Source organism: Eschrichtius robustus, chromosome 15, assembly GCF_028021215.1.
Source record: "Eschrichtius robustus isolate mEscRob2 chromosome 15, mEscRob2.pri, whole genome shotgun sequence".
NCBI classification, from domain to species: Eukaryota; Metazoa; Chordata; class Mammalia; order Artiodactyla; family Eschrichtiidae; genus Eschrichtius; species Eschrichtius robustus.
This window is the reverse complement of record NC_090838.1, coordinates 29,644,150-29,663,668: the sequence shown is the minus strand read 5'-3', so window position 1 is coordinate 29,663,668 and position 19,519 is coordinate 29,644,150. Positions and strand designations below refer to the sequence as shown.

At 40.4% G+C, this 19,519-nt stretch overlaps 1 protein-coding gene across 2 annotated transcripts in view; it reads right to left on the bottom strand.

Annotated features, from left to right (window-relative positions):
• The window catches only part of CRIM1 (cysteine rich transmembrane BMP regulator 1), a 205,056-nt gene that overhangs the window by 56,217 nt on the left and 129,320 nt on the right, over positions 1-19,519 (bottom strand). For both annotated transcript variants that reach the window (XM_068565195.1, XM_068565194.1), the window contains 2 exons: positions 19,124-19,306; positions 16,513-16,710 (listed from right to left, as the gene is read on the bottom strand). In XM_068565195.1, the coding sequence (XP_068421296.1) occupies positions 16,513-16,710; positions 19,124-19,306 (381 nt within the window). The remainder of the gene's footprint in view (positions 1-16,512; positions 16,711-19,123; positions 19,307-19,519) is intronic.

Genomic DNA, 19,519 nt, shown 5'->3' with positions numbered 1-19,519 from the left:
AAAAAAAAAAAGAAATTGGGTTGTTTGAGGATCAGAACGATACTGACAGTCCCACCCTTTATCCAAATGACTGTATCCGCTAGGTAGCCAGCTCCAAGGGTACATCAAGCACACATTTCTTTAGCAGAAGAAATATGTTCAACACGTTTCCCTGTAACATTCAGGATAACAGCTTGAGCTCAGTTTAACAAATGGGGGAAAAAAAATGCATAGAAGGGCTATTTAAGTAGGTGCTGGTTCTACAACGCTGTGTTGTAAATATTTTAGGTAAAACAAGTCCTCCTGGATGTCTTCCAGGCCTCAGATGATGTGGCAGAATGCAAAGAAGCCAAACATTATTCTGTGTCTCTAAAATTAATATTTCCCCATTCATCGATAATGTACATTAGAGGGAAGAAACCGGAAAGTATGTAAGTTTCAAATTCTGACTCCCTCAATATTTATTAAAATAAAACACAGAAAAACTCAACAAAACCAATTTACTCTAAAACTATTCAACTGCCCCTCAATAGATTAGGCTGAACACAACACTGATTGTGATACATTAAATGTAGACAGAAGTCTAAATTATTTTTAAAAAGCATTTTAACACTAGTCATCTCACTTTATTACGTTAAATAAGTTTTGTTTTCCTTTTCAAATACAAAGTGGAACAAATTTTAAAAACCTTTTAAGGATGGTGGCGCATGTGTCTGGGGTACTTACTTACTGCTGTTGTCCTCTGTCACTGGAGTAACTGCTGATTTGTAACAGACACATATGCCGGCAACTAGCTGTCTCCTAACATTTTATCTAAAGTCATACATTATGTACTATTCCCTTTCATCATTCTCTCAACATTTTAGTGCTCAGTTTCCTACCATGTGAGGCCATCTCTATTTTAGAATTCTGTAAACTATAAATTGTCTAGCAAAAACCCTGACATTATCATAAACGGATCTGAGAGTCTGCTTTCAGTACAGTATATTAATATGTAATCTCAGAACTGGTCCTGTTACTAACATCAGGGCAGTCTTTTGAGAATGAAGTGCTGTGAGTCTACTGAAATTCAATTTCTTATTCTACATAATGAACACCAAAGTGGGACACACTTGATACCATCCTGAATGAGAGTATTTCAAATCAACATTGCATTTACAGTCCTTAGAGAATAACCAAGAGCTGGTTAGACTTTTTGCATAGTTTCTATACAAGGAAGTTTTTGGTGGGGGAAGAGGTAAGTTTGAAGAGTCCAGAATCATGGTATCACAGTATGATTGTTTCTAATCCAAATAAATAAAGGAGCTTGAGGAAGTGTTAGTGAAATCTGTGAAACGTGCACTGTGCTTGTTAGAGCAGCCTGAAATTTGTGTATTGGGAATTGTTATTATCCCACACCTTCTTTAGTCTATGCCACAGTGCTCTGAATATGGAATACATCCTGATGGGTCTTGGCCTGAAGACCAGATGATTCTCATTTAAATCCTACTTTTCTGTGCTCTTAGATTCCATGGGGGTACAATACTGACATGACATGCTAGAGAGTACATGCTCCTCTAGAAGGATGATGGCGATGCCATGTCCTTGGAGAGTTTGGTGATTATCAGTTGAACAGAGGTCCTGCTAAGACTTTTGGAGACACATGCATCTGCCTGTTGCTGGAAGCAAAGAAAATGGTCTCCCTTTAAATTGGCTGGGCAGATATGTGTTAGTGGGCCTCTTTCAGAAGAGAGAAATGGTCTTGGATCTCCTTATTTAGGAGAATGAGAAAATGCTTGCACAAAGATGGATTTGGCGAGGGGAAATTCAATGAAGTACTGCTTACAGGATCACCCTGAAATTCCATCTCATCTTATATTGAATCAGCTGAGGAATTAAAGAAATACCTTAATGTCCTCCAAAGGAAGAAGGCTTGAAACAGCAGGAATTCATTGTCTTTGGCTACAACTATTTCTAAAGGGAACCCTGGAACCGCTTCTTTGTGGAGAAGAATTCTAGAAATATTTTCTGAGCCTAGAAGCAATAAAGAACAAAAATGGGTGTTTGTTATGTCTATATCCATTTGCTGTTTCCTACCCTGCATCTGGGTGGGAATCTCTACTTTCCTCAACCTGTCCTTTTCCTGAATGACTTTTAAAGACTTTCCAAGTACCTTATACTGTCCGGAAGAGCTATTTTTACAAGAACCCTTGGGTTTGTGTCAGGAATGCAGATGTTCAGCACCAATTCTTATCCCAAGTCTTAGAAAACAAAATTCTGGAAAAAAACTATTATAACTTGCAGTAACATAAGCAAACACATATTGGCTCTTTATTTTATGTTTAATTAAAATTAGGAATGGATATTTCTTTCACATCCTAGGAAGCCCAACAAACCCCTTATCAGTAAAAACATTTCCAGGAAAACACTCACATTTTTCAAGATTTAGAGAACCTCAGACACTAAGTTTCTGAAGAACACCACCAATATTCTACACTGATGTTCAAGTATTTTCTAGAAGCAATTTTATCTGCTCAATGGGGATATTCAGGCACTGTGATCACAATTAATTTGGTCAAGAGTATAAAGTTGAAATGAAAATCACTGTTTTAACTCCAAGGCCACAGCACTAGACCATAAGGTAACATACATTTCATTATTCAGGGGGTATAAATGTGTTAAGCAAATCTAAGCTGTATACTTTCTTGCTTTTTGTTATTTTATTTTATGGAAAATTTTCCAAAAAGAGGAAAGGAAAGTAAGAAGTTGAAACTCCAATCCAACCTCTTAAGGTGTTGACTTAAAGTTTTAATATCAATCCTGTCATCATCATATTGGATATTTCAACATGTTTGGGACAACAACAGAACAAAAAAAGAATGTATTTTGACAACCAGTTATTTAAAAATGTGTAATAATAATGTTAATTTGCTTCTGAAACAATGTATATAATCACTGATTTTTATTTTTCAGATATAGCTTAAATGAAAATGTTAACAGATGCTTTTTGGTGTCTAAACTGTATTACTCCATCGAACTCCTGGTTTTGAATGAATACATACACGGTTCTTCTCATTAGCTTGATTACTACGAGCTGTTTATCTTGCAAATAATACTAATTATCTCCATTGAGACATGTGTGAAGCACTCTTTCTGATTAGCAACCCTGGGAAGGCTGACAGCCAATTAGTAGCTCTTGAGTATGGGTGGGGGGGTGGGTGACTCTGGAAAAGTACACTCGTGTAAGGCATACAGAGCCACCGTGCTTAGGACTGTCTGCAGCACTGACTCTGTTAGGAGGGTAATATTAGCTCTGGTTTCAGACCTCAATCGTCTCTAGGAGTACTGCTGCTTCCCCGTGCTGTGCTCTGGGTGAATGGCAGGCCTGGAGGGCCTGGCTGCGGGCAGCAGCTGTCTACCAGCACCCTAGATTCCTAGGAATCATACAAGTGCATGCACGCGCACACAGACACCCACAAACCAAGAAAAGTTTTCCTGGAAAAATCTCTCTATAGGCAAATTTCTAGAAAACATAGTGTTTTTTTAATGGCAGATATGTTCTTAAATTTCTTTTATAAGTTAAAAAAATTTCATATGGAAGTAATAAGATAAAGAAAGCTAATTCCTATCTGTCTCTTATTACTTCTCCTTTTGGGATTTATTAATGGTTTGCATACTTCACGTAGCTTTTCTGTGTAAATTCGCAAGCCTGCTTATTTGATTGCGAGACACAAAGATGAACTATTATGTTGTCTTTTCAGACCTAATTCAGGCACTCTCTTCCTTAAGATTTCTTGGGGGTGGTGGGGGTAGGGGGAATGGCTGGACTTGGTTAAGCAATGTGAGTATCTAATAAGTGGGAAAATTCCAAAGCTTCACTTGGTTTATATGGCTAAATATATCAGGCCTCCTTATAGCCCACCAATTACTGGTAGCCTGTCCAGGGCCATAAAACTGGAGATAAAGTTGGCCAAGACAGAACCAAAGGAGATAGCTTATCTGTTTTACTGTGTCTTCATATGCCATTCTGTTACCACAGTGGCTTTTCAAATGTGACCATAACTAGTCAGAAAACCATTCAAATAAATCAGCAAATTGTTAACATAATTGCAGCCTAGGAAAAGGTAAAGATGAAATGTTCCCAAATGAAGCTAGAGGGAAAACTCTATTAATGTAGACAATAAGAAAAAAAAAAGTTGAGGATACAAAAATTCCCTAATCTGGAAGTGGGAATTTCCATGGGGTATGAATGTGTATTTAAGAAAGTCTCATTAAGTCATGGAAAAAAATCTCCTACAGTTGGAATTTTCAAATTCTTTCAGCCACTACACATTTAGTTATCCTTTTTTTCCTTTGTATATATTTCTCATAACAACACCTACATCCTTGTAATTTCTAAAGTACTTATCTCAGAGCAGTTTCTTTATTTTAAAATGAATGGTGTGAAAATGTTCCCAAGACTTGTATTATTTTATGGGCAGATAGAGAAGCAATATATTTACTTTAGGCCTATTTATTAACTTTGTATGCTTTTCCAAGGAATCTTGGCTGTCGGTCATATTTTTCTTCCTTTACCAATCTCATGTTTAATAGGAAAAGACAGTACTACAATTATGTGATTATTAAAAGACCACAAAAAGAAAAATTAAAAAAAATTTTTAACAGAGAATGGGATATCTTTTTCCAGGAATTCAGCTTGAGAGAGCTCACAAAATGATTGGATTCCAAGAATAATCTGGACCTTTTATACTTGTCTTATATTTTATCCTTATATTATTGTTATTGTTTATTTTCAGAGAGACTGTATCTTGGTAACCTTTAACTGGGAAAAATGTGCCATATTTATAAGTACATGTGTATATGTGTATCTGCACATTTTAATAGCTATATTCAGCTGGGAGAGGGGTGTCAGATGGTCAGAATTCTGTTATTTCAACCTGCCCCTCTGGGAAATGGCTGAGGACCAGCGGGGAAGGATCTTCACATTAGGGGCAATGGTTTGTTCACTGTTTACAACTTCAGCATCTAGCACAGTACTTGGCCCACTGTAGCGCTTAATGAATGAACAAAGAGGACAAAAAGACACCTGAGAACTGAAAGTCAGGACACATTTTTAGAAAGAGCCCCACTCAATGTTGTCCCCAACAGGCCGAATCTATAATTTCCTAACTTTTGTAGGATTGGACAGTATGTTCCTTAGGGTCTTCCTCAAGGCAGAAGTCCCTTGCACATAGTAGGTACTCAATAAATGAGCTCCACTGAAGTAGCAAGATAGATCAGAAGGCTGTTGTGAACCTGACACACTAGTAACAGTGAAAACTAAATGCAAGTCCCCAAACCCAAACAGTCTAAAACGAGGTACTCGGTAGCCTATGAAATGGTTAAATTATGATCTGCACTTCTGGCCTAACAAGGCACAAAAGTACACAGAGCACTGTGAAAGGCCTCCCTTCAAAATTCTTAACATAAAATCTGACACCCCAAATTTCAATTATCTGGGGAATCCATTTCTGTGACTACCTCACTCCTTGATGGTGCCAAATAAATAAAGTGTTATTAAAATAGTCCTGAAAATAACCTGGCACTCACTCAACTCGGCAGCTCACCTCGTACTGGATGAAGGATGGGTGCTCGTGCCGAAGGCCCAGCAAATCTGCCTGCTGATTAAGCAACGACCGGCAGGAATCAGAGTGAGACGAGGGAAGCGTGTGGATGAGAAGGCACAAGTGTTGACGATGGTCTATCTCGGTGCTGGGCACACTCAGTGGAGACTTGACTACCACTGCTCAGGGCCTGCAGCCTGGCTGGGTGTGAATGACGCTGGGCCCAAGGCAAGCGTGAGGATAGACACATCTGGGGAGACAGCTCAGCACTCTCGGGTGGAGCTGTTCCAGGTGGGAGAGGCAGGAACGGACAAGGGGAAGCAGGCTTTCCAAGAGGTCAAACAGCAAGGTCAAAATTCCAGGCTGAGGTTTGGGGAAAGAACCCGATCAAAGGCTAGGTCACAAAAGATAAAAATAACAGTAACTGGGTCTCAGTAATGAGAATGGAGCCAGGAGCAAGAAAAGCTTTGAATCTGAGCCACGATGATCAAATACTTTGATATTCACTGACTTATTTTCTTCACCCTCTCCCTCCTTACGATAAGGGTCTAGAGAAGCAATGCCAAGGACAAGGACTTGGGGTTAGAAGACTGAGCTTGAGTCCCTGTTCTTTCATTATCTTACACATGATGCTGAACCTCTTTGGGCTTCTATAAAGTGGGAATTCCCACTATTCCTACCTCACAAGATCATCGTTAAGACTCAAATAAGATCGTAAAGAGGGGACTATTCCATAAACTCGAAGTGTTAACAGAATGTTACTTGTTGCTATAGTTATTGTTGAAATGACTATCCTGCCTGCTTAGAGCTAGAACTGGTCTCAGATGATGGCTCAGTAAATGAATTATGAGTCCTTTTGCAAGCCTCAAATGTTCAGCTGATAAATGCTCTGACAACTGGCTTGGCATTCTGAATCCTGTCCATTGTAACTTAAGCATCATTTCTATCTCCACTGATAACATGAAAAGCATCTGGGATGTGGGTGGGTCCATGACATCCTTTCATATGGTCTGGTAAGCTTTGGAGGGTGTTAGTGACTGGCCACTGGCGCCTTTCACATTTGCTGAGTTGCAGTCTGAATATCATTGTTTCGACTTTTGACTGTGTCCATGGTGTCTCGAAGAGAAGAGAAATCTCTTCGTAATCAGCTTATCCAGTGTGAGTTGAAACAATGCTTCTGTGTGCCTGGCTGACCCCATGCTTCCTCTCTCATGATGGGTGCCTTGCTGGATCTTCGAAGATGAGGGCAAATTCATCACAGTACAATTTATACTGTTTTGGTAGTTTTGCCAGTAGCTCTGCCATCCTCAAGTTGGAAGAGGATATGGAAAATCCATCTCTAAAAGATGTCTTTGATCAGCAAATCTTAGTTTCAGTAAGTCAGTGACATGAAACTTATGTCAATAATAAGAGATAATTCAACCAGTACTTTCTTAACAATAATACTGGTGGGGGTGGTCAGGTTTGAAACAATAATGTCCTCAGTGTCTCTGTCACAGCACTGCGGAACACCCCTATTGCTTTCATCTGGTCTAAGATCTCCATGGAATCTTTTTAAAACTTGGTTCCCAGAAAGCATGAGAGAGTCACAGTCTTGAAAAGATCTAAGCTTGCTGCCCTCTTTCAATATGTAAGGCCTGAGGCCAGCCCAAACTGACAGTTTATTATCTCTGAACATTTTTTTAGTTTCACGAACAAAATAGAGACTCCCTGAACTGCTTTAAAATGTGAGCTGATTTGCAGGGCAATAGCTTTCCAATTAAGGTGAAAAAGAACACCATTTTGTGTTGTCCTTCAAATGCCCAAACTATGGGTGGCAGGACCACAGTGCAAGGCACCGGCGCAGGGGCACCGAATACATAAACAAGCATTAAATATACTTTGCTGGATTCCAAAGCAGACCCAAGGCAGTCTCAAATTATATATGTATACATTTTTAAAGTGAGGAAATGAGGACCAAGGTAACTTTTAAGTAGAAAGAATACGCTGCAGCCAGGGATGAGGTCGGCACACAGGGTGCATGCTGTGAGGTCCTGCCTGGTCGGGGACGTGGCTTACAGACTCATCTCTCAGTCTGCTCTAGCAGCCAAGGGGAAAAATCAAACCCAGAGCACTACATGACTCTCAGGGTCCCCAAGGACCAAGCACTTGCTGGTCTTAGAATGTTCTTGCAGGATTCTTAGTCTTGGTTCATGATGCTGCAGAATGAGAGCTGGAGCCTTGAACCGAATCTTATTTTCGACTGGCAGCGAGTACTAAATTCTGTGGTGTCCAATGGTCTGGATCCCTGAATTAGGCTCTGTTTCAAACGAATGTGATAAATCCAGCTAATCTCTTAGATGTGAAAGTAAAATTCACTGGATGTGTAAACAGGTATCCTGTAGACATACATGGCAAGTGAAAACTTGGTCAAACTGCTAATAATTCAACTCGAATTGAAAAATGTGTAAAATGCAATGCATCACTATCCTCTCATGTTTCGAACAAATTTCAAAAAAGTTCTAACTGTTCATTATTGCTTGTCCCATATCAAATTTGGATTAAACTGATGGTATGACCCCGGACCAAGATCTGGCCCTGCCAAGCCCCCGGTGAACAGATTTCCCAATCTGCACGGTGATGGATAGTGAGCATTTCACGAGTCTCAAATGCAGAGGATGACAGGTGGGAACAATCCAGCTCCCTGACACCTCAGCAGCCACCTGTGACGGGAGGTCCATCAATGGGCAAGGGGTGTTCTCTAGTAGACATTTTCATTCCTTCGCTCCGCCCTGCTATTTTACAACGATATTGCAGCAGATATTTTATCTTCAACAATCGGCCAGACACAGCACAGAAAACACTTCAATAGGGCCTTTAAAAACAGTTCACTGGGTTGCTCACCATCTCTAATACTAACCCTCATGTATTAAACAATGTGAAATCATTTTGCTCATTTAAGGTTAAGACTATACAATGAGACAGTTTAAAATGGTACAATCGGAAGTGGAGTTCAAGAACTAAAATATTAGAAATAAATTATATTGGAATCACCACTTTTAAAATAGTTATTTCTAAAGGGGAATTATTTTAGTCTAATTTATTTGAAAATAAGTTTGAATGGAACACCTGCAATTCCACAAAAAGTTGTAATATAATAGATGACTATTTAAATATATGCCTCTAGTCCCTAGAAGTCATACAAATACTATGTGGTAAGTGAAATGATTTTTTTTTTCCCAATAAAAACACCAGGAATTGTACTTACAAATAAGTGTTACTGCTAAAAGCACTCACTTTTGTGGGCTATATGCTTGTGCTAAAATGTTGTTCATGTTAAAATTCTATTTGAAACTTCTCTTCAGAACTGCTTTCAGAGGAAATTACTGTGTCATAGAAGACAGAGTGCCTTCACTTTACTGTCACTTTTTGCTTCTTCTGAAAAGTTTTACCCAGCTAGATCACCCAGCCTTTCCACCAGACTTAGACGTGAATGACTTTGACTATTTCCTAGAGTCTAATAAACCTTTAAAGTCAGGGGTTTACAAAGCTAAGAATTTTCAAAAGGAAGTGCGGCAAGCTGCAATGTCAGTTTCAACAGAGAAGTACCAAAAATATTCTGAATGACGGTATTCTTGCAATAGCTGTACAGTTCCCATATGACTATTTTGAAAGGTAAAACACTTCACTTGGATATGTAAATCTTGGTTATGTTTTTAAAAATAATTTCATTATGTTAAAAATAATTTCACTACTTTATAGTTGGACCTTGCATTGATGGGAACAAATAAACAAGCTTCATATAAAAAGTGCTGTCAGGTGCTTTAAATACAGGTGTGCTGAGACCTATCCATTCCTTAGAATTGAGGCAAACAGTGGAAGGAGATGAAGATGAGGATTTTAAACTAAGATGGTCTAATAAGCCATGGCTAGTAAAGCAGGACATCTCTCAAAACGTAGACAATGTGATTACCAGTTAAAATGCTAAATTCTATTAGGCTGACAAAAGCTAAAAGGAAACCAATTCTGCTACTTCTGGTCAATGGTTGTACCCTAAAGAAAATGGAATCTTTCTTTTTAATGTCCATAAGCCTTTTCTGAAGGGCATGTCTCTTAATAACCTTCATTAACTTCTGTTTGGTTGCCTAAGAGTTGTCTCTTATCCAAAAAAAGTTTAACACAGTCTCAGTAGAGATTGTGTTTATTTAAGCTTGTTGGAAAAACATTCCTATCATTTCAAGAATGACTAAATATTTTTCATTCACATAGCTGGCATTCCAGACTCTGTTTTCCTGCCTCTGTTGATTAGATGAAAATTAGCAGGCCCAAGTCTGAACTATTAGATTCGATTATGATCTTAGTAGGAAAATTATGAGACTCCTGGCAGTAATGCCCATTTAGGCATGGGAAGTAAACAGCAGAGGAAATAAAGAGGAACCTGCCCCTTGCAGGCCACTTCCACAGGGAAATACTTAATAGCTGGGACTGCCAAATGCTGGAAAATCAGAGGCAAAGGTTTCTCTAATCAAGTGTTTCAGAATCAGCTCTGAACCATACCATTCTAATGTTATTTGAAATACCTAAAGATATTTTAAATCCCCAGAGAAAATAAAAAATACTGTGAAATTCATTCATGAACAATTTTGGATGCTTAGGTTAAAGGACACCTAGGTTGACACATGGTCATCTGCTATGCATTTGTTACCCCACATATGACCTTATTTGGACAAGCCAAAAAACACACTGTGCTATATTTTAATTTCCATTTATGGAACTAGTTTCCAGGACATTTAGAGTTAAAGGATGAAACAACATGCCTAACAGTCTTTGAAATATTACGAATATTTTATTATTCTTGGCCTACTAATAATAGCATAGTATATGGCACTGAAGCAGTACCACCCATAAACTGAGTTTTGATCCCTGTTATGTACCAGAACATTAATATCATGTGACCCTGTGGCATCTTTGACTTCACTGCCTCTGGGGTCAGCCAAACTATGTTTGATTCCTTGCCACGGAAGCAGTAGCTTAATCGTTTGAGATACTGTTTGGTGAGGAAGTATTATGGGCAGGGCTGGAAACATATTTTCTTGTTTCAAGGAATTCCCACCCAGATATGTGCCTGGTACAGACTTTTCCAGCAGCCCAGTAGAAACCTCATTTGAAGGGTGGCTTGATTCAAACCATATCAGAATTTATGGAAAGAATATAGTGCTCCCATAAAATTAGTATTGACGATGAGGAGGACAGTCTATTTCACAGCTCAAAGACCTCCAGCTCCTTAGAGGACCACAGCATATGATCTATTGGGTGAGCTGATGCTGAAGTGGCGCATTAAATCCACATGGTCAAGAAATGCCTCATGGCCTCTCTTCAACACTGTCCCAAGTAGGACCAGGATTTCCCAAGTAAGGGATCCAAGAAAGCCAGTCGGCAGGAAGACAGTTGATAGCACAGCTATCACATTCCATCCTAAGTCCAGAGAATTAGAAAGACTCCATGGACAGGGAGTCAATTTTTATTCCTCCACTTCAAGAGTTGGCTAAGTCCAGGTTAGCAGAATCACAAGGCCTGCCTGAAACTCAGCTCAGTTTCAGACAATAACTCTGCAAATAACTTTCATTTGAAGTTCTTATTATGGAAAACGTCTTTAAAACACTGAAGTAGATAGAATAACATGATGGACCCTCATATACCCGTTACTGAGCTGTGACAATCTACAAATAACTCTTTTATTTCCTGTGTGAATTTGGAAATGGATTTTGCTTTTGTTTCAGAGAAACAGAAATAGTACAAAGGAAAGTACCCATTGTGGTTGGAAAGTACCCAACCACAAGCATGGAATTTATTTACTAGCAACTCAAATCCTAATATTGACTGCTAACTTGTAAAATATTACCTATGTTGTTTCTAGTTCTTGAAAAGTGATACTCTTGGCGTTGGCTCTGAAAGCCCCAGGGTCATCAAAACCATCAACTCATCTCAGCTGTAGACTCTGCACATACTGGGCCTAAAGAACACTCAGGTCACAGTGGCCACCTGGGCAGGGTCCAGCCACAGCCCAAGATGAGAGAGCAGATCAGATCTGACATCAAGACTAATCAGGGATGATGAAATTCTTATCTCCTGCATCAGGTGGAGATGGCCTCACACTTGTCCACATACCTTGCATTTTTCTTGTTGCGTCATCACGGTCATGTCATTACATCATGCAGCCAGTATTTCCCTCCCCAACACCTTATCTTACTTTTAATTATAAAACAAACAGATATTTTTTTTTCATGGAAAATGGCACCCTGTCCTCAGGGTCCCTCTGACATTAAGAATCAACTTAGATAGGATTTATACCTGGCATTACTGGGAAATCAACTAGCAAATTATTCTCAATACCTAACTGTGATATTAAAAAAAAAAAAAAAAGTCTAGCTGAAAACAAGGCAGTGGCACTTACACACTCTCAGGGCAGGTCTTAAAAGCAGTACATTAAATGTGACAGTGAGCATTAGCCTTGGAGGGTCTGGAGAAGGCCCACTTTAATTCTGCGATTCTGGACTTCAGGGGCTGAACTGAGAGAGGATAAACCACAGTTTACAAACCAGTCTTGGAAGGCTGCCCCTGGGTGGGAGTGGAGAGCTAAGTGCTCATCAGGAGGGTGAGGAGTCAATCTGAAGCTAACTGGTCCAACTCACCTGTAGGCATCTGGACCCACCGTGTCCCAAACATACTTCGTATAACACTCTGCTTTCTGTTCTCAAAGTGCACTTTCAAATAGAAGCATTTACACATTAATCTTTCTTCAGTTCACCAGAGGTCAGCATCTGACCCCTTTAACAGCATTGGTTAAGGAAACCCTCTATCAGGGTCTGCTGTCTTACTCCAGTCTTTTCCCCCTTCGCTAACTCACTCACTCATCATCCATTCATTAACCATTTTTGAGCACCTACTTACATGACAGGTGCTGTTTTAGGGATTCAAAAGCATATGGTAAATCCTAGCTCATGGGGGACGTAGCCTCTTTTAGGCTACTGGTCAGTAAGTGCACTTTGTCTCAGAGGCAGAATCCTTGCAGGGGTCCAGAGCCAGGGCTCTGGAGATACACTGCTCTGCCACTTCCGAGCTGTAGGCCCTTGGGCAAGTTACATGACTTCTGAACTTTGGGTTCTGTGATCATAAATTGGGATGGCAGTACCTGCACAAGAGGGCAGTTGTGAGGACCAAATGGGCTGACGCTCTCAAAGCACTGAGGCCTGGCTCCCAGTCACAGTGTGCGAGAAATGTCAGCTACTCTCATTAAGGGCTACAAAGAAGATGATGCAAATGGTGCTAGATGCCGAGGAAGACAATTCTGCTGCCCTCCTTTTTTGTTTTTAGTTTGTAAGAAAATAAGGACGTATCTCCCATATAGATGCTTAAACTGCAAACTTTATCTGCTATTCCATGTGTTTCCATTCTAGCTTTTTACAAGGGCCAGAAAATAAAAATAATGCAATTGACGAGCAAGAGGAGATGTAGAGAAAAGCCAACAGCACAAAACATAAGAATACAATCCGTTATAGACTTACAGACCGGGATGGCTTATCTGTATACCTGAATTGGGTGTTGACACTAACTTGCTAAGACTTAATCAAGAGAGTACTTAAGTGCCAATTTAAACAGCACTCAGGTACTTGTGAATTGAGTTAGCTGTCAAGTAACAGCATAGTCTTTAAGGGCCCCCAGGTTCACATTCCCAGTCCTCCAGGAGTAACCAAGCACATTATGTTGTCATTTGGAAGGTATGTATCTCTAATAACAACAGCAGTCACAACAAGGTTCTTCCTCCCTGAAGGTCCAAACACACTATATTTGGTGATGCAGTAATTTATTTAGGAAGAATCTAAACCCACAATCCTCGTGTGGGGTCCCTTTCATCAAATTTCAGACTCTGACTATGTACCTTGGGACTGTAGCTAATAAGGGTGAGAGCCAACATTTGTTATGCAATTGTGTACAGAGGAATTTACTGTGTATAAACTGCATAAATACCAGTCTTTCTGTTTCCTCCAAATAATTCTGGCTGATTATTTATTACACAACAATGCCTTGCTTTTTTCTTATTTTGTCTAATCTTTTGGCTCTTCGGAAATCACTTGAAATTCTATTTAAATAGGCTACTGAATAACTGCTGAGAAAAATATTTTTGAATACTTCCAGAGTCTTTCTTGGATCCTGAAAACTAAGCAATAAGATTTATTTGCCTTGCGTTATTTTGCAAGTTTATTATTATTAATAAATAAGTTTATTACAATATTATTCATAGATAATAATAAGCTTTTACGATCATTATCCTAAGCTGTACACTGTTTTTTTTTATCCCCATGCCAAAAGAATCTTTTGTCTTCTGAACACATCTTAAAATGAGGGTGTCACTGGAGAGTAAATGCAGTCTTACGTGAAACTTATTATTTAACTGACTTTAAAACAAAAACAAGAAACAGAAGATAAATTAGTTCTCCGAGAACTAAACAATGGAACCTTCTGCAAGGCTGAGACCAGCAGAGCCTAACAGCTTGGAATAAAGATGCCGAGCCTGGTGAAGTGAAGGAGACAACCTGAATGTGAGGCCTGAGAAGCAAATCGAGGATGGGTCTCAAAGGCATCCTTCCCCCGAGGTCCTCAAATTCAGGGGAGAGGGCAGGTGGGAGATCACATCAAAAACACCTGGAGTAGTTGTCAAACTGCAAATGATCTCCTCCCCTGTCATCAAACTCCTGTGTGTCCCAACACAGGGCCAAAAGCCAGAGATGAAGAGAGATGTAAGGGAACTAGAAATAGGGGCAGGAGGAAACTGAGATGACCTCTGGGAGCAGAGGAAGCAGACAAAAATGTAGTTGAATCTGACAGACTTCAGTTGATCCCAGCTCAGCCACATATTGACAACTGACCTTGGGAAAAATTATCTAAATCTCTCTAAACCCTAATTTCTTCATCTTTAAAATGGTATAATAAGGCCTTTGGCAGAGTGTTGATGCGAGGATTAAATGAAATCAGGTACAAATAAAAAGCACTTACCCCACAGCACCTGAATGCAGACATTCTGTTTTTCCTGGTTTAATTTAAAACAGCCTAAATAGTTTCTTTGACGTTTACTAGGAATTGTCCCCTATTTAGCTTTGTGTCCGATGTGGTATCTGGATTACGGAAGGTTCTTAATAAATTTTTTGGAATTAATGGCTGACCCAAACTGTCACTCTTTTCTCAAACAGTGGAAGATAAGATTACAACGTGACCCATGTTGCAGAGACCAAACTCTAAGTAATCAAACTAACATCTACTTCCTACCCAAACACGTATATGACATAAGAATAAATCAGTTTCTCATACATATAATATATATTTTTGTCTATTCACCAACTGCTTCCCTTCTCTACTCACCACAATGGATATGCTAATGATGGCCAAAGATGAGCGCAAAGGATTTTCCTTTCTTACTTTTAGAAAAAAGGCCCTTTTTTTTTTTTTAACAAGTTTTTCAAAGTCTTATTTTCAATCTAGACTCAAGACTCATGAAGTTAAAAGGGTTACTGTTTACTGGATTTATATGTATGCTTTTAATTTTTCTTAACATTATCATGCACATACATATACTTAAATATTTCAAACCAATAACAGATTGCCCTTAATTCTCAGGGATAGATGTTCCCATCTTTATCTGCTTCAGCAGGGCATCTTTCCTTGTAAAGCTGACCGTACATCATCAAACATATTATCGCACACTCCTTTTTCCAGCACTGAAATGCTGGCCTTTAGGGGATAGGAGGAGTGTATGTGTGAGGTGGGTGGGTGATTTCCACAAAATTGGTCATCTGGAAGCTATAAAGTTTTGGAGTGTGGCAGCTGCATTCTGAGTAGAGTAATGGTGAGGGAATTGGTGATGTCAATAGAACCAGAATCCTCCAGCTTAAATTTTTATATGATTTTTAAGGTCTTTAATAATTCTAACCCCTCAGAAGTTAATGAAGCCAGTCAGGCAAACTCTGAAGTCTGAGTTGATTAAAATTTTGGTAGAAGAAAAAAGACTTCTTGATAGAGGACTCAGTCTACTTGACTGAATTTCTGAAAAGACCTGTCAGTTCCTTAATAGCTGTTTTAAAAAATTCTAGAAGGATCCATCTTCCACAAGGACTAATTTTTGACCCACTTTAGTTCATTTCACTATGCAAATGTGCTTCTTAATGACAGACACTCTCTATTGGACCTGTCAGTATAGATATTCAATCTCTTGTTTGTAGTAACAGACGTGGACCAAGGATTAAGGCTGACTTGAGTAACTGTGCAAAGAATCTTCCCAGGATGGGGGAAGTGGCCTGGAATAGCGGTTGGGATGGAAAGACTAGTCCAGGATATCTCAGACTCTCTCCATTAAACAGGAAGAGAGGTAGTGAATGCAGGTAACCAAGACATAAGAAAAAGCCCGAGAGGAACTGCAAAGCCACAGCCATCGAGATATTAGAAGCAGAATGGATGCTCAGGGTGAGGACTCCAGGCAGTGAAAACCACCTTTGATGGCTCCAGGTTTTTCTTCTAGCTGCCAGGACTCTTGGGCTTATGGAAGCATTACAAGTTGAACAAGCTATGCTTTGAGTCATGGGTCTTATTTCCAATTTCATTTCATTTCATTGTGTTGACCTTTGGATGTTAATCAGGCTTGCGGTGAACTGAATTAAAATGTATATATACTTCGACCGTAAAGTATTCAGATAAGCATTATCTGCAGTGGCAAAATAAAGACCACACTATTCTCACTGTAAATGTGTAACATTTCCCCCAAATGATTAGTTTGGGCTGTATAATAAATTCATCTGCAACTGGTAACAGCATGAAGCAGACATTATGCCTGAGGAAACAGAAAACAAGCAAGCACATACTGGTAGAAGCTTATCCAACATGAGATATTCGCCAGGGGCTCATTAGAATCTACGAGGGTTACCTTCACACACGGGGCAACACTCCCCAGGCACTTTGACGGGGTTCATGCAGCTCTGTCCGCAGGCCGTCGCGACACAGTGGGGTTCTCCGTTGATGCATTGGCAGAACGTGCAGTCGTCCTCCCGCCACCGGTCCCCGTGGGCACGGATCTGACCATTGGCATAGCAGCCAGCGGGATTATTGAAAGGATACACGGGATCTAAATTAAAACGTGAGTTCAGAGTAAGACTGAGGGCATTCTACATCTTATCTCTGCCCGCACCTAGAGACATTTTTTTCCCCAGGTTCTCATCATCAGCAGTTCTTTCCCAGCTGTGCTCAGCAGCAGCTCAGGGCTGCAGGAGGTGTCTCTAGGGGGACATGCAAAAGCAGCTGTCATGCTGAATTTCTGTCCACCCATCCTGACACGGCATACAGGGCAGGGGATCTGAGGCATAAAAACCAATGTGCAGGTGTTATCATTTCATAAAGGTGCAAAACTTCGTGGACGGAGCTGTGGGCTGGTCGTGAGAAAAAAATGCTGATCTGTTTTAGGCTCTGATGATGCCTTCTGAGTTGCCAGCTTAAATGTTTATTACACCTGCATTTTACCTCCTGTAAACTGGAAAGAATAATGCCCCATCTAACTTATAGTGAGCCTGCTATTTCTAGGACTAACTGAAGTCTATCTCACGGTGCCTGGAGGCACAGTGAGGTGTATACAGTCCCCTGCTGTGGCCTTATTCAGGACAGGGCTGACACAGCTTCTCTAAACCATACATGGCACTGCTTGTGCCCTGGAGGGAAAGCTGTGAACCTACGCCATTTTTCTCCCCCAAGCTGAGCAGTCAAGCAGCAGCTGAGGCTGGGGAACGTAGGTAGCTGAGGATAGTGTAAAAAAGTTTTCTGAGGTTGCTGACAAGCACATAAATAAAAAACCCCCAAATATCCTTATAAATGAAAGCAACTAGATAAATCACTCAATGTTCTTTTTCAGAAACATAAAATCTGGCCTCAAGAAGCAAGTGCTGCTGTGCTGGAAGCAAAGTCCAGGCAGTTCCGAGTTTGGTCCTCTTTATTCCAAAGAGGTAGTAGGGCATTACAAGAGAGTTAGAAGGCCAAAACTGAAAAGCATGCAGTCACAGCTTCAGAAGGGCAGTCTGCCAGAGATGCAAGCAGCCAAGAGACCTGAGTTAGATAAGACTTTATAAAATTTCTTTATAAAAAATATTACACTGCATACTTCATTTCTACTTTGAGCCTGGATCTGAATTCCAGGGAGTGAGACATAACCGGATCTATGCCCAGACAACTCATTATGATTATTACACAGAGGTCCATATCTATGTTTTTACACGACCAACTAGCTAGGGAACAAATCAATTGGGAAGGTTAAAAGTTTGATGTGACTTTCTTAAAATCCCTGATGACACCTAAAAAGTGAACCACCTTTCTCCTATGTTAGCAAAAATAATGTCTAACAGGGAAGACGGCCTCCCTGTTATGAACCACTGTTCAATGTTAGGAATGTAGTTTGCATACTCTAAGCAATTTCATATCTTCAGTATTATGTGGTAAACAGAGCTCAAATATTGAAAAGAAATGGATTTAGAAAACAGAAAAAGTTATGGAACATGGCATGAAATTCTGTCCTCCCATTTCACGTGCGGAGGTAAGGGCAGGGTGAGTGTCAGACATGAGACGGATGTGCCTGACTCCAGACTGAAGGTCTGTGGTCCGGGCAGGACAAGAAAGCTCACGCGATCCTCCTTTCTGGGGAAACAGTGTAGGGCAGTTAGACCAGAGACACAATCAGGCACTCACTGCTCCTGGCTTCACTGGAAACTCAGACAAGTGACTACTTTTCTGATTATCCTGATCCTTAAAATGTGTGGATTGTAGTACATGATATTCAGAGTTATCATCCTGAAATGTTTATTGTTTCTGAATAGGAGAGACAGGAGGGTCGAGCCTGTTGGAGGAACATGGACCTATTATTTCTTGGAGGGAAAAGGGGAATAAAGAGAAAGCAGGCCCTGGGGATCCTTCTGCCCAGGGCCACAGTGGACACTTGTCTGGGCCTTGCCCTGGTGTCACCACCGTGCCACACCATGACCCCACTCTCACCACCACACGTTTTCAAAGGACGGGGAGCCCTGCTCTCACCGGAACTGGCATGGGTATCGGAAAGGAAACAGGGTCGGTTCCTTTCTGAGCTGACTGGCTGAGGTGGTCAGTGATTAGGGCGGTCCTGTCCTAGCAGAGCAATCTGAGGGGAGCAGGGTAGGTGGAATTCTAATGTCAGGATGAAGAGAAAGTCCCAGGACTTGCCAGGGAACTGCTGGAACCACAGAGGAGGAACAGAAAGCACCTCCGGGAAACCTCAGGTTGATCTGTGGAAACAGGTGACCGCTGTCTACCCCCAGGGTGTAACTTCCCTCAGGGAAGTATTGACAGTTTCACACAGTCTACCTAGAATTACCCAAGTCCTAAAAGGTAGACCACGATGACAAAAAATGGGAACTTCTTCAATCTTCCTCTATTTTGGAGTGAGACTGAAGTAGGTCAATTTTGATATTAAGTCCCTAAACCATGTCTCTTCTTCTTATTCTCTGATTGGCACCTGTCCTTACCTTCACACACAGGGCAGCACTCCCCTTCGGGCACATAGTATCTCTCGCAGTTCAGCTCACCACACTGGGCGGTGAAGCAAATGGAAACACCCCCTTGGCATCGACAGAACCGACAGTTGTCCATTCGAAACATATCCCCATCGCTATACTCCACATTGTTGAATACACAGGCTGGCTTTGTTTCTAAAGGAGTTAAAACAAACAAGGCAGATTCAAAGTCATTTCTGAGTGGTGTCCTTTCATACTTTTCAAACAACCTCTAGAAAATACTGTCTGACAGGTTAAAATTTGATGGAAATTTACTACACTCAATATAATTTTTTACAACAGAAGCGACAAAGCAATGCAAAGTAAAGTAGAATAAAATAAATAAAACACATCACTATTCTCATTATA